The sequence below is a fragment of the Opisthocomus hoazin genome, chromosome 14 (genome assembly GCF_030867145.1).
Source record: "Opisthocomus hoazin isolate bOpiHoa1 chromosome 14, bOpiHoa1.hap1, whole genome shotgun sequence".
Lineage (NCBI taxonomy): Eukaryota > Metazoa > Chordata > Aves > Opisthocomiformes > Opisthocomidae > Opisthocomus > Opisthocomus hoazin.
In genome coordinates this window covers 2163954-2178556 of record NC_134427.1, presented here as the reverse complement: position 1 = coordinate 2178556, position 14603 = coordinate 2163954, and the positions used below count along the sequence as shown (strand labels likewise).

The 14603-nt window shown below is 46.1% G+C and overlaps 1 protein-coding gene across 1 annotated transcript; it reads left to right on the top strand.

The window, feature by feature from the left end:
- The first annotated feature begins 4351 nt into the window (after positions 1-4351).
- On the top strand, positions 4352-13603 carry CHMP1B (charged multivesicular body protein 1B). The gene is made up of 8 exons (XM_075435471.1): positions 4352-4445; positions 6864-6961; positions 7685-7831; positions 8521-8589; positions 8948-9055; positions 10045-10088; positions 10950-11022; positions 12407-13603. Exons 1-8 carry the CDS (start codon positions 4430-4432, stop codon positions 12449-12451), a joined length of 600 nt encoding a protein of 199 aa, XP_075291586.1. The 5' UTR covers positions 4352-4429; the 3' UTR covers positions 12452-13603.
- The last annotated feature ends 1000 nt before the right edge of the window (positions 13604-14603 follow it).

The following is a 14603-nucleotide window of genomic DNA, read 5'->3' as shown; positions in this document are numbered from 1 at the left end:
AGATGATCACTCTAATAGTTCCTATTCAATGTTGCTGCCATCTCCAAATCATGTCCTAATTAATGAGTTCCAGTAATATTATAGGAAAAAAATGTGGATATTCAATGATCTAGTGTCTGTTTCTGACCCTGGAAACCCTTATTCATTTGAGTTACTATTACTCATGAGAATTACTGCGCAAGCTTCCAGGAGGCTGATTTCAGTAGGACTGTTCCCGCAGGAGCAGCTCTGCTCACCATTAGTTCTCTATTAAATATGTTCAATCTCTGCTGCTTCTCTCCGCAGATTTGGTTTTAAAACCGCAGACAATACTACTTGCTTCTGTGAACCAGTGAGACTGAGGATTATCTACCAGCGGGGATCAGATCCAGAAAATCCGACACTGTAATTGCGTCTTTTCCCATCTCCTGAAACGGTGCTTTACACAGACCTCTGCCCTTAAAAACGGAGAGGAGTGCAGCTGCTGCTCGCTGCCCGCCTGTCACCGGCAGGCATTTCAAAGCTTTTACAGCCAGGATTCAGCAATCTTTATCATCACGAATTCAGACCCCTGAGACACAAGCTAGAATAATTACTGTTACTAGCTTTGCTCAAAAGTGTCTTCTGCCACGCTTATTACAGTTCATTTGCTATAAGAACTCCTCCGTTATTACCGTACCTACAAGCTAGCCAGACAAACCTCACGTAGCGGGGGCAGACAAGGAAGCTGTCAGTTCAGATACATCACTTTACTGGCAGGGGTTTTTTGCTTCAGCAGAACACAAAATTAAAAATGCAGCGAGCAAGTGGCCTTTCCCAGTGCTGCTGCGCCCATGACCAGCCGCGGGGCCATCGCTCCTACGCTGCCCACCCAGAAGTTCCCAGCTTCACACACAGACAGCGGGCAGGGAAGTCCTCTGCACTCCTTGACCTCACCTCAAACTTTGTGTTCTGGCCCCAGCTCCAGGAATGACAGGTTTTCCTTTATAGATGTTTTTATACGGTGTTTTCAGAAGCAACGAAATGAAGAAAGGGATTTACTCCTGCTGCCTTCCCATAAAAAGCAACAGCTAAATAACGCTCACAGGCACATCTCAGAAATCCTGTTCTCTTTATTGAGAATTTAAAAGGCATACAGATTGATCCTAATAAATAAATACAGACTTGAATTATCTCAAAGCAGGATTAAATTTCCTATTCCAATTCTTTTTCTGAACACCCTGTTTATGAGGAGTACAGATACCCGTGTTTAGGACTGACAGAGAAGTTCATTCTCACAAAGAAAAAACACGATTTCATGTTTGAAAGCTTAGTCAGCTATGAAGTAACAAATCAGCATTTTTTTCCATAGCATTCTGGTATCTGAAGAAAGCCTCCTCTGATGGAAGTAGCGAAGATCAACCTTCTTAGCATCCTCTGATTTTCACTGCTTCTAACAGCTTCCAATTAGCAGCCCTAAGACATTAAAAGACTATACTCAGTTTGGAAGAAAAAGTAGAATCTTTGCATCTATTTGTATAACAAACAGACGACTTCACATTAACGAGGACTATTTGTACACTATAAAGAGTTCTACACGTTCCATTTGAAAAATGCAGTTGCTTCCCTGTTCTGAAGGCTAATGGCACCCAAAGCGAGCCAGTCAATAGGCCAGTAAGAATGTTCTTTGGGTTTTAGCAGGATTAATCTAGTTATGTTAGCTAGAAAGATTTGTTAAAGAAAAAAAGCCCAAGTCTGATCATTTATTTCATCTAAATTAAATGGTGAATGAAACCTAAAATCCTCCATGGAAGACCAGGTCTTGAAGAGAAGAATATCTTGGCCTGAGTCTAGCTGCAAGCTATGCTCCTCCAAAACACGGCGCACGTCACTCTGAGAGCCGTTGTTGCACTCCCTCTGCAGCCAGCCAAGCCTGACCACGCAGACCGTAGGGTTCGAACTTCGGGAGCAGAACGCGTTCGATACGAATAACGATACTTCTAGCTTTCAGACTGAGTAGCTGTCGGTTTTGAATGAAGTCAAGTGCTTTCAGACATTAAGCTCGTGACACTTCTCAGATGTGGGATGTCAAGACTGTATCACTTTCAGTCCCCAGATAGCTGAGATCCTGCCCGTTTGCCACTGCCAGAAGAGATGAGAGTCAAACAGTAGTGACGGCAACTGTGCTCCTGGGAATGATAGAGAGAGGATTATGAACTACCCCAGTGTGCTTCTGGGACAGCGACAGACACGGAGATTTACTGTGTGGCTAGCTGAAAGTTAATAAATGGGTGACTCCAGAGGTCTTACAGGATTGTAAAAGATTAGAGTCCAACCCCCCAGTTGTGGTAAATGGTGACTTGCTGTTTGGAACGCCAGCAGGCGAGACTCTAGCCCTATTTATCTGCAGAAATAAAAGGCAATGAAAAAAAACCCCTACAACTTAACACCTATAATCTGCATTTTGTATCCAACTAGTATGTGTAACTTTTTAGCAAAAGTATTCATTTTACTTCATCCTGTTAAAAATAGTTATTTTATTATAAGCTGGTGGCAATCCGAAATACGTTCTCTTAAAGTGATCTGAAGGGTGAAAAAAGCCCTTCAGCTAACGTTACGCTTGTGAACTTTATTTCTGGAAGTTCTGTTCCAATAATTCTGCTCTATCTCGCAGTAAATTCAAAGGCAGAAGATCTTCTTATTTCACTCTTTTCTGAACATTGAACAGTTTATTAGATATGATGAAGACTGCTGTCATTCTGTTCTTTCTCTTTTGGAGAGGTGGGGTTTGGGTGGGGGTCTCTGCCTTACAAGAGCTCTGTGCACGAAGTTGTGCTGTTGCTAACGTAATTCAATAAATGAGAGCCCTCCTTAGTGCTTTCAAAATAATTGGTTCAGACTCTCAATCTTTTAATAATTAGACACCGCAGCACTTGTGTTAACAACTCCTGTCTGAAACACACACCGCCAGGAAAAAACCTGCATCTCAAGATATCGGAGTGACTCAGCAAGGTGACTCAAGAAAATAATTCAGCTTGCTGGAGGAATCACCACTTCTTACAGCAGACTGTGACGAGCTTCTGAAGTGTCACCTCCCGCAGCTCAACAGCGAGCACAACTCGCGTTTGATCTTTGTGTTCCAAGTGACCCGAAGAGCAATGTTGCACGTTTAGTGGCGTATCTTCTACTCAGGTACACTGGAATATCACAGAATCACAGAATCACAGAATAGTAGGGGTTGGAAGGGACCTCTGTGGGTCATCTAGTCCAACCCTCCTGCCGAAGCAGGGTCACCTACAGCAGGCTGCACAGGACCTTGTCCAGGCGACAATAAACTGCAGAATTTTGGAACTTTCTGATGAATACGATAACAATACAGTTTGGTATCAGATGCTTGTACTAACGGCTTTAGATGGGTCATGCCTGGTGCTCTGCAGAAGGTTAAGGTCTCGTTTCTTCAGAATATTAACCTTGTTCCTGCGAACTTTTGCACTAACCACAAGTCAGTGAAAGTTCTTCTAGTAACTCCCGTGGGTGGGAAATGGGTATCTTTTTTCATGTTATTTCTCTTATTCACAATGTGTTACAACTACGCAACTCCGTCTAGTTCTACTCTGCTCAGCCGCAAAGGGAAGACCGGCGGTTGCTCCCTCCCGGCACAGCCGCCAGCCGCAGCCAGGACCCACCGCGGGGGTTCGGGGGAGCGACGCGAGATTCACAGAAATCGTGCATGGGGTTTATAGTTCATCGAATTAGCTCCGTGGAATTACACCCCGCTTCCTTTGAAAAGGAATTCCACTAGGTTTTTGTTCAGCCTGGAGAAGAGAAGGCTGAGAGGGGACCTTCGAAATGCCTCTAAATATCTGCAGGGTGGGTGTCAGGAGGATGGGGCCAGACTCTTTCCAGTGGTGCCCAGCGACAGGACAAGGGGCAACGGGCACAAACTGAAGCAGAGGAAGTTCCAGCTGAACCCGAGGAAGAACTTCTTCCCTCTGAGGGTGACGGAGCCATGGCCCAGGCTGCCCAGGGAGGCTGTGGAGTCTCCTTCTCTGGAGATATTCCAGCCCCGCCTGGCCGCGGTGCTGTGCAGCCTGCTCTGGGTGACCCTGCTTGGGCAGGAGGGTTGGACTGGGGGATCCCCAGAGGGCCCTGCCACCCCCCGCCACTCCGGGAATCTGTGAGGCTCCTGGTACGGCCGGGCCCGCTGCTGAGCGGGGCCTTCACCCCCCTGCAGGCGGCCTTGGCGCCCGCCCGCCCCTGAGGGAAGGGGCGGCGCTGCCGGCCCGCCCTGAGGGGAGCGATGGCCCCGCGCACGCGCGCCCCCGCCCCGCCCCCCGCGCGCCTGCGCATAGCGGGGCGGGGCAGCCGGAAGCCGGAGCCGCCGCAGCGCCGGGTGCGGGGACCGAGCGCCGGCCGGACCCCCCCTACCCCCCCCCCTTCCCGTCTCCGCTCCGCTGGGCCGCCCGCCGCCATGGCCAACATGGAGAGTATCCTCGGGGCGAGGCTCGGAGCCCGGTACCGGCGGAGGCCCCGCGGCTTGGCGGCCCTCCCGGGCTGGGGGCCGCGGCCTGGGCTGGGCGCAGGGTGGGGCCGCGGGGCCGGCTGTGGGCCGGGGGGGGGGGCGGCGTGCCAGGCCGCTGAGGCCGGGGAGGAGCCCCCGGGCCGCGGCAGGGCGCGGTGGGAAGGGGGAAGCGAGTCCCTTCCCTCACGGCGGCGGGGCCGGGGGCTGGCTTCGGCGGGCCTCTTCCAGGGGGAGGAGGAGGAGGGCCTGTGGTGGTCGTGTGGTGCTGCCAGGAGCCGTGGGGGAGCTGGGAGGAGCTGGGGCGTTGCCCTCCCTTCGTGGATGGAGAGGGGAGTGGGGAGCTCGGCTCCCAAGGCGAGATGAGCCGAGCTTCGGCGGGCGGAGGGGCGGAAGGTGAGGTTTGGCGGGGTGGAGGGGACGTCTGTGCCGTCCGTCCAGCGCTGTGTGAAAGCCGGAGCGATGGCGGCGAGGCCGGCTCGCCCGCCGTGCCCCCAGATCGGCCACTGCTCTCAGCTGAGCGACCCGGCTGCGTTCCCCGCCATCGGAAAGACGTTACACACAGGGAAAACCCTCACGGGCCGCTCTGAACTTCCCTCCTGTGTGAAACTATCTTAACACGCAGGGGGCAAAGGAAAAGTCTTAAAGTTCGCAGAGGTCCCGGTGCGGTTGGGTTGTGCGGGGCATCGCCGGTGGCTGCGGTGAGGCCTGACGGGAGTGCCGGGGCGGGTGACGGTGCGTCATGGTTGGCGGTGGAAATCGGGTTGCTCTTGGGTTACGGCACACGGAGAGTGACGCTTCGAGGGAGGAGGCAGTCTGTGCTCGTCGTGGGGTGGAAGATCTGGGGAGGTGGCAGGGTGAGCTGGTTTAATGCCAAAGGTAAATGCCCCGAGTGAGCAGCTGAGGAAGTTGCTGCAGAATAAACTGCTCCGAAATGCTGTGTCGGTGCAGTTGGTGTTAAGAGGTGACATCATGTTTTACGTGGTTGTTGTGGTCTCTGACCTGGAGTATACTTGAACGATCAACCCAAAGGTATTTCCCTGTTTGGCGAGTTACCTAATGTGTGACTCAGTGCAATACACTTACTGCTGCTGGAAGCAATGGTGGCCTGGGTTTTAAAGCAAAGAAATAGAAATACAAGCAGCGATTTTAGTGTTACTGGTAGCTGCCTTAATAGAGATCTGAGGTGCATAGGCACCGCTGTTACCTTTTGGTAGCCGGCTTGTGATGTTCATAGGACAGGAGAACAAATACATCTGCAAATTTCCTGATGTTTTCAGGTCACTGTCAGAGCTCTAAGATGCGTGGCTGGACTTTAAAGGCAAAAAAACCCCACAACAGTTCTGGAATAATTTATAGACTTGAAATATTAAGCCTCAAGTACCTCGTAATGTTTAGCTTTATGTTCTTAACTGTGAAGCATCTTGGTACTTGCTGCATGTTCCTCTTAGCTTATCAAAAGGTGGCATGCAAGAAGCCTATAAAGCTTTGTACTTCCATTTTGTTTGAGAAAGGCTGATATTATTTGGAAGCTTTCAACAACAGCATTTTAAGAGTATGGGTGTTTAATTGTTATTTTCACAGCACGTACTTTATCCTCTGCTGGTAACAGTTTAATGCAATCATTCTAAGTCACTATGAAGGCTTGTTCTACTGTATTTGTAGAGCTTTCAGCTTAAGCAGGACTTCAACTTTTCAAAAAGAAAAGTTTCTCTTGCTGACTTAAGTATTCTTTCCCCAAAAGTCAGGTGACAGAGCTGCCGGGGACCTGGGAATCGCTCACATGACCCAGGGCCAGGAGGCTGCTCTGTAAAGGAGCTGCCTGAGCGATTTAAACCCGAGATCACGCTGTGCCTGGGAAGGGCAGCCCTGCCTCCCGCTTTGTACCTGGGCATGGTCAGCCAAGCCGGTTTGCTGTTACACTGCTGATCTGGCTGTTGTTCCACAGTGGCTTTTTTTTCGGATGGGGAGGTTCGAGGCGGGCCACTGAACCGCCTTTCCATTTCACCGAGAGTCAGGGACTCTGGGTGTGCGAGTGAAAGTAGCTGGCAGAGTCAGACTTTCAGTTCTTCTTGGGGGAGCTGTGGTTAGTTGTATTTATCAGCCTGAAGGAGCTTTGATGCTAAATGGAGCCCGTTTGGGATCTGTATTTTTTATGGCCTTACGTTTTGGAACCCAGGTGATAAATGGCATTATAATTGTAAAGCAGCTTGGTAGATCTTACTGTGTGAATTTCAAGGGCTTACTTAAGTAACATTTTCCAAGTTTTAGTACTGCTAACAGGGAAACACAGTGTATACTAGGCTTGGTGGCATTTCAAACTGGAGAGCAAAATACGAGGATGCAAAGATTGTTCCTGTTCTTGAACCCTTAACTTGCACTGCAGAACACTTGTTTAATTTGAAGTTTGCAGCGAAGGAACTCAACAGAAACTCAAAAAAATGCGACAAAGAAGAAAAGGCTGAGAAAGCTAAAATTAAGAAGGTAAGCAGTGGGTCTGAAACAAGCTCTTTAGATCTGTTGTTGAGGTATTGTAGCAGGAAAATATCTAGTGTTTTTATGATTTTCCTGGTATGCAAGTTAATAATATTGTGATAGATGCTTGTAATCTAAAATTTATGACTGTAAATCTTCCCGTACTTATTAACAAATGTGAGGGTACATTCTTGTGCATCCTCTTGCATGGCTTGTGGCATTTGCCTCCTGAGAAAATTATCTTGTATGTGTTTTGTTAGAGGCTGTTGTTCTCAAAAATCTTTAGTGTTTATCATCATGTATTAGAAGGGCTTATGAAGAGGAACTTCAAAATAGTTTTTGAGTCCTTGAAGTAGTAAAGAGAGAGACTAAGTTTATTTAACTGTCTTTTTGTCCATGACATGCAACCAACTGTATTCTGTGTTTGGGTCTTGATACCAAAAACATTTTTAGGAAGGAGATAATTACGTTTCTGTAGCTCTGTGAAACCTCCTACTTGGAGCACGTGCTGGATACCTTCCTTGGAAAGAAGTTAGGGGTTCACGTCTTGAAAAAGTCTGAGAAATTTGGGGAAGGAGGGAGGGTTTTATTTTCTCTTTTAATAGAAACGATACTGTGATGAATTGATACTTATTTAAAAAATGAAATAGGCTATTTGTCAATCATGTTTGCAAGAGCAGGGGATGTTAAAATGCTTTTGGGTTTCGTTTTTTCTTTTGCTTTTTTCAACAGGCAATTCAGAAGGGTAACATGGAAGTTGCACGAATACATGCAGAGAACGCAATCCGCCAGAAGAATCAAGCCATCAATTTCTTGCGCATGAGTGCCAGGGTAGATGCTGTAGCAGCAAGAGTTCAGACTGCAGTGACGATGGGCAAGGCAAGTCTGTTTTCACACAGCTCCCACAAGGGTGAGATCTCCGATCTTCTTAGAAGCGACTTAACTCTCTCTGTAATGAGCTGAAAAGTTTTGGTTTGAGATGTAGCCAGCAGTAAATCGGGTACTGGAGTCCTCCTGGCAGCTGCTCCTGAGTGTGTTTTGTAACTCGTAACTTCTGTTAGCTGTTACTACTGGCTCTCCTGAGGATACAGTGTGTTTTTCAGGTGACACTTAAGATTACTTTGCAGAGATAGTGCTCCCTTTCAAATACATAAAGTCATGACGCAGGACTTGAGATTCTAGAAATCTTTTTTTAGCTCAGGTAGTTTTTTTCAGGTACACTATGGACTGCTCGTTAGCCAGAGAGTTTATTCTGCCATGTGGTCTGTATACCAAATGTATCTCTTAACATTGGACGAGTCTCGAGACCCAGAAAAGTTAGGGCCATGTACATCTCAGTTCTAAGTGAATTTCAGCCCAGACCGCGTATTTCAAGCGGTTGAGTTAATTTATAGAATTTGAAATGGTGGGAGCTGTAAAAAAAGAAAAAAAAAAGTGGTGTTCTAGGTGGCAGTGGTGTGTGCCCTACTACCTGATACTGTAGAAACTCTCTGGATAGAGATATGAGAGCTTGGTAAGAAACTGCTCGTTTTTCTTTCTTTGTAATAATTTCCTTTGCCTCATTTCAGGTAACAAAGTCGATGGCAGGGGTAGTGAAGTCTATGGATGCCACGCTGAAGAGCATGAACTTGGAAAAGGTAAATAGGCTTACTTTTGTTGGAGGTGCACATCAAAAGCAGAAAGGGCCAAGGACACACGTTTTAAGAAGCGAAATTCATATCAAGAGAAGAGGTTTTGCAGTGGGCTTGGTAGATCCTGGAATAGGTTGCCCAGTGTGGCTATGAAGTCCCCATAAACGGGGATGCTCGGGGCCCAACCAGGCTGCCTGAATGCAGGGCTAGATCAGCGTCGGAGTTGGTGCTGGGAGGGGGGCAAGCTGCTCCTCTCCAGAAGCTGCTTGCCGCCTTCTTTGCAGTGTGATTCTGGTTTTGCCGGTTCAGATGCATTTCTCTTCCATTACCTGCAGGTCATTGATTTGATTCCTATTTTTAATAGATTTCTGCACTGATGGATAAATTTGAGCATCAGTTTGAAACACTAGATGTACAGACACAACAGATGGAAGACACAATGAGCAACACTACTACGCTAACCACTCCACAAGTAAGAACAGTAATTTTTTTTTTTTTAAGAGGTGAACTTAAATTATGTTTCGAAACTGTGTGGAAACGACTGATTCTCTTCTTTTTGCCTACTGTGAGACAAAGCAGCAGCTGGAACCTTTTCAGTTTTGCTTTCTGCTGCTTTTAGATGAAGGGACTGTTTCAAATTCTAGTCACCAATGCAGAGGATCACATATATGTATTTTAGTCTGTTTCACTGCTATATAGCAGGCTTTATTTCATATTATATCTTGAAAACTTTAACCCTCCTGCTGAATAAGCAGCATTTTGATGAGTTCTGAACGAACTTCTGAACCAGAAGGCACCGCAGCGTGAATTATCAGAGCAGAATATGCTGTAAGAAAATCGGTAGTTCTAACTCACTGGTACTAACAAAATGACATTAGTCGCCATCGCGTTAGTGGTAGTGCGTGGGATGGAAAGGTTGTAATTACCGGCTTTCAATTCATGGATGTGCGTTTACTAAAAGAAATTATTAAAAGGTGCTTTAAATAGTTAAGAATTCCTAACCTGTCCCCGTGTGCTATTCCACAAGGGGCCCAACAGAAAGAAATTTACTGGAGATAGTGCTTTGAGTAAAATAAACCTAAACCCAAATCCAATAAACCAAATCTGTTGGGAGATATGCTTTTTTCTGTGTTGTGCAAAACAGTGTCTGAGTAGCTAATAATCAGCAGTTGGTAATACTTAAAATGTTCAAGTATATCCTTGCGTTTTTTATGGAGAAGTTTAATACTTTAAAAGCATTATTTCAGAAGCTAGAGTTCGATGAACAGGAGTTTTAACAGGCTGAGCACCTCTGCTTATTATTTTTGAGTTCATACAGGGCCCTCTGGTGGTCAAGCACAAAAATGTTCTCTAAAAGACGTTTATATCAGTTTTATTAAAATAATGTATTTTCTCTGAAGATTTATGAGAGCAGCTTGTTGTATGCAATACGCAGCAACCACTTTTGTTTTCTTTCCCTAGAACCAAGTGGATATGCTTCTACAGGAAATGGCAGATGAAGCAGGGTAGGTAAAACTTTGAGTGACTATTTCTTGAATAAATCTTGGTTCCAGCAGCCCTTCCTGATTAACTTGGAGGTCAGATACCCTTGTTTTATATGTGTTTGTCCCTTCCCTTTCATATCTGGGCATCGTTCTCATAATAGTTAAGTTGCCGGAATTTCATTCTGTTTTCATGCAAAGCTACTGTGAATGTCAGCATGCAGGGCTGGTTGTGCAAAAGCCTAAAATCTTATCACTAGTCATGTCAGGATAGGATTTTATTATTTACTTGAAATGGCTTTAGCATTAGCAATCCTCGCCATGTTTCTCCATGCTTTTCCTCTTTTTTTTTTTTTTTTTTTTTTTCTTCCCTCTTACCACATTAAAACTTGCTGTAGTTCTGCTCTCACAGCTAGACGTTACAAAACAGGTCATCATGACATAGTTAAGCCTTTGGGGTATACTGAAATATTTCAGAGAATTATACTTGCCTGCTTGGTGACACACAAGGTGGAATTGTCGCTCTTTTTGCTGGAGGAGAAGTACATCTGACGGATCTTTCAGTAAAACTCTTTTTTTAATGAGTGAATTTTTTGTCATTCATACATATGCCGTGTCTGACATACCTCTGTTAAACAGAAATCTTGCTCAGTCCTAATTAAGCAGAATTTATTTAGCTATTGCTGGTTGTAATATAGGACTTGTCTTCTTGGCAATGAGTCAAATTTACTGATCAAGTTGTCTAATTAGCTGGAGCACCAGGTTTGTGGGGTGCTGGTGGCCTCATGCTATCTCAGTATTGCTCTGCTTGTCAATTATTGTGCTGCTTCCTTTCGCTGTGTATGCCTCACTTCGGGGTTTTTTTGTTTTATTTTCTCCTATTAGTCTTGATCTGAACATGGAACTACCTCAAGGACAGACGGGTTCTGTTGGTACAAGCGTTGCCTCAGCAGAACAGGTAAACGTTAGATTTGATTGAAATCGCTGTTTCCAGAGAAATGCGATAGCAGAATTAACGCTTCACTCGCTCAAAACAAGCTTGCTGAATTGTAGCGAGATTTTAGCTGTCCAAAAGAAACAGTGTGTAGTTGAAACAGTCTTGCAGTCGACATAGTTTTAGCAATACATTTGTCTGCTTAGTAAATCCAGAAAGTTTGGATGTTTCAGATGTACTTTTGCATAGTTATTTCATAGAGTTCCAAACAGTTGACATTCTTATCTACTTGAAATTTGATTAATCCAGCCGTCTCCTATAGCATAGATGAGGCCTTTGGATTTTTCCTCTCTAATGTGTGAAAGATCGTATGGGACTAGTGCAAAGGATTCCGTACATGCTCTAGATGGGTAGCTTAGAGTTGCTTGTGTGTGGGCAGATCCTGATGTCAAGGTTGCACAGATCAGCCTGCAGAAGAGAAGACTGCGAGGGGACCTAATAAATGCTTACAAATATCTCAAGGGTGGGTGTCAGGAGGATGGGGCCAGACTCTTTCCAGTGGTGCCCAGTGACAGGACAGGGGCAATGGGCACAAACTGAAGCAGAGGAAGTTCCAGCTGATGATGAGGAAGAACTTCTTCACTCTGAGGGTGATGGAGCCCTGGCCCAGGCTGCCCAGGGAGGCTGTGGAGTCTCCTTCTCTGGAGATATTCCAGCCCCGCCTGGACGCGGTGCTGTGCAGCCTGCTGTGGGTGACCCTGCTTGGGCAGGCGGTTGGGCTGGGTGACCCACAGAGGCCCCTTCCAACCCCGAACATTCTGTGATTCTGTGAGTTGCTTTTCCTGTTCTCGGGGAATATATTTGAGGGAATGGAAAGAGAACGCTTTATTTCTGTCATCGTGTCTTTGTGGAGAAGGCTTTGGGGAGCCTCATCTTAACTGACGGAATTTGGGAAGCCCCGAGTATTCCACGTTCTTTGAGAAGTCCCGTTTCACCTTGTACCAGGCCCTGTAAAACAAACAGACCCACTGCTGCCCTGCTGTAGCTGTTCTGCTGGGTACCAGCCTTGGTCTGTCCAGCCCGCATCCAAATAAGGATGCGGTTCTGTAAAAGCTGATCAATGCTTGCAAAGACGGCACGTTAAAAAACCCCAAACCACCATATCTGTACTTGCTATATTCTGAAACTCCTTCCTAGGTATCCACTCTTGGAGCTCAGGTAGCTTTGTGGACCTCTGGTCTCGCCCACTGCAGCCATTCTCGAAGTCTTAATCAAATCTTGTTAAGACTTGTACGTGAGATCATTTTGTATCCTCTGGACACGAGATTGCTTGACCATTGCAGAACTTTGCAAAAATGAATTTTCAGATTGCTGATAGCTGGTTTCTTTGTGCTTTACAATTCTGCAGGATGAGCTGTCGCAGAGGCTGGCCCGCCTACGTGATCAAGTTTGAGTTAAACAAAGCTGCAGCTCTTTGTACATGCTTTTGAAGTACCTTTTCTGTGACTAACCCTTCACTACACTAGAAAGGTGTATACAGTATGGCTTAAGTGTTTGAATATTTGTAATATAGGGTACTTCACTCCTAGCTTGCTGCTCTTTCTAAATACATTAAGTAACCCAACAATGTCAGCTCTCTAATGTCTTTTTCTGTACATTTTGAAGTTGATATATTTTTTGCAAGCTTTTCACAAAATCAAGTTGATATTCTAAGTCAGCTGGTAATGTTGGTACCTGCTAGCTGAAAGAAAAGCAGAATGTCATTGATATATATTTTAAATTATGAAGTGATTTTTTTAAATTATGAGAAGTGTTTATGGTTGGAGAACTGATGTACTCGGTTCAGATGATTGTTGTAGATAGCTTTCTTACACAGCCAAACTCCTGGAACATGCAGAGGTGGACAGCGTGGACTTCATGGAAAATATGCTTCTTAAAATAAGTAAGTGGACTTCATTCATTCAGTTCTGGGCTCCCCACTTCAAGAAAGATGATGAGCTGCTGGAGAGTGTCCAGCGGAGGGCTACGAGGATGAGGAGGGGACTGGAGCATCTCTCCTACGAGGAGAGGCTGAGGGAGCTGGGCTTGTTCAGCCTGGAGAAGAGAAGACTGCGAGGGGACGTAATATATGCTTACAAATATCTCAAAGGTGGGTGTCAGGAGGACGGGGCCAGACTCTTTCCAGTGGTGCCCAGCAAGAGGACAAGGGGCAACGGGCACAAACTGAAGCAGAGGAAGCTCCAGCTGAACCCGAGGAAGAACTTCTTCCCTCTGAGGGTGACGGAGCCCTGGCCCAGGCTGCCCAGGGAGGCTGTGGAGTCTCCTTCTCTGGAGATATTCCAGCCCCGCCTGGACGTGGTGCTGTGCAGCCTGCTCTGGGTGACCCTGCTTGGGCAGGGGGTTTGGACTGGATGACCCACAGAGGTCCCTTCCAACCCTGACCATTCTGTGATTCTGAGTTTTTTAGTCTTTTAAAGCTAGGGTAATTGTGAAATGAATGGTGTAGTTCAAAAACGAGTTACCAAAAGCTGTTTTCATATAACTGGGAACTTGTACGATGTCATCACTGTAGTACAGGAGGAATAAAATGTATTTTTCAACTCTTTGTCAGTTCTGTTGAGTGTTGCAGCTTGCTCAGTGTTGAGTGTCAAGTGCTTTAGGTGCTCCATTTTGCTTTCTTCTCGGTATCGTGGGGTGCAGCCACTTAGGCCACTCGCACCTCGGTTTCTACCGACACCACATCTAGCCCTGCTGATAGGGACCTCGTGCTCTCCATTTCTGTTGGTTCAAGCTGAGAAGCCTTATGTGAAGTAACCGAAGCCTGCTTTTGTATGTTCCTTCTCACTCTCTTGGCTTTTAATCTTGTCACTGTTTTTTAACGTAAGGGCAAGTCTTGTGGTCATATTCCACACCGGAGTGTTCTTTGTATATGAAAAATGCAGAAGTGCTCTTCCTCAGGTTCTGATCTTCACAGTCGTCCTCCACGAGCTGAGGTCCCAACCCTGCCTCCGAGCTGGGGCACTCCCTTCAGTCAGCGTGTCCTCCTCTGCACCTCGCAGCAGGCGAGAAGAGGATGAGTAGCCTAGGCCAGCTCGCTCGAAGGGGGTTATGTGGGATTAAGAACAGCTACTTATTTTTTGAGGTGTAATATTGCTCTCTGTAAATAAAATCACATGATTTGTAATGTTGCAGTCGTATGGAGAAGCTAGTTTGTGTTAGTGATCCCTTTACATTTGTGCACTGTTGGAGTATCCGCTGGCTGCTTTCGGTAGCTTCAGACTCTGGCTGCAGTTGTGAACTAAAGGAATGGCTGTAGGACTTGTAGCTGAGACTGCTTCTGAAGTGTTGTGGCACAGAGTGAAGTTAAAATTCTCTTCCTGACTTCTTGGGCTGCTTTCTTTGTTTTGTCTTTGTAGGACTGAGGGAAGGTGTGAAGCGCTAGAGTTGGAATTAGTTCTTGATTCACTGGTGTTCAGGATCATGTGGGTTGTCCAGTGGTGGGGAAATATTTAAGAAAATAAAATGCTTTGCTTTTTCAGTCAAGCAGGATTTTTTCAGTGAAAACATGCAACAATTATTTCAGAGCAGTTCCAAACTGTATGTTG

Excerpts from the sequence above, each read along its gene's own strand:
- CHMP1B (XM_075435471.1), top strand. Across the intron at positions 10,089-10,949 it reads GAAATGGCAGATGAAGCAGG|TCTTGATCTGAACATGGAAC; the intron begins GTAGGTAAAACT and ends TTCTCCTATTAG. Across the intron at positions 11,023-12,406 it reads GCGTTGCCTCAGCAGAACAG|GATGAGCTGTCGCAGAGGCT; the intron begins GTAAACGTTAGA and ends ACAATTCTGCAG.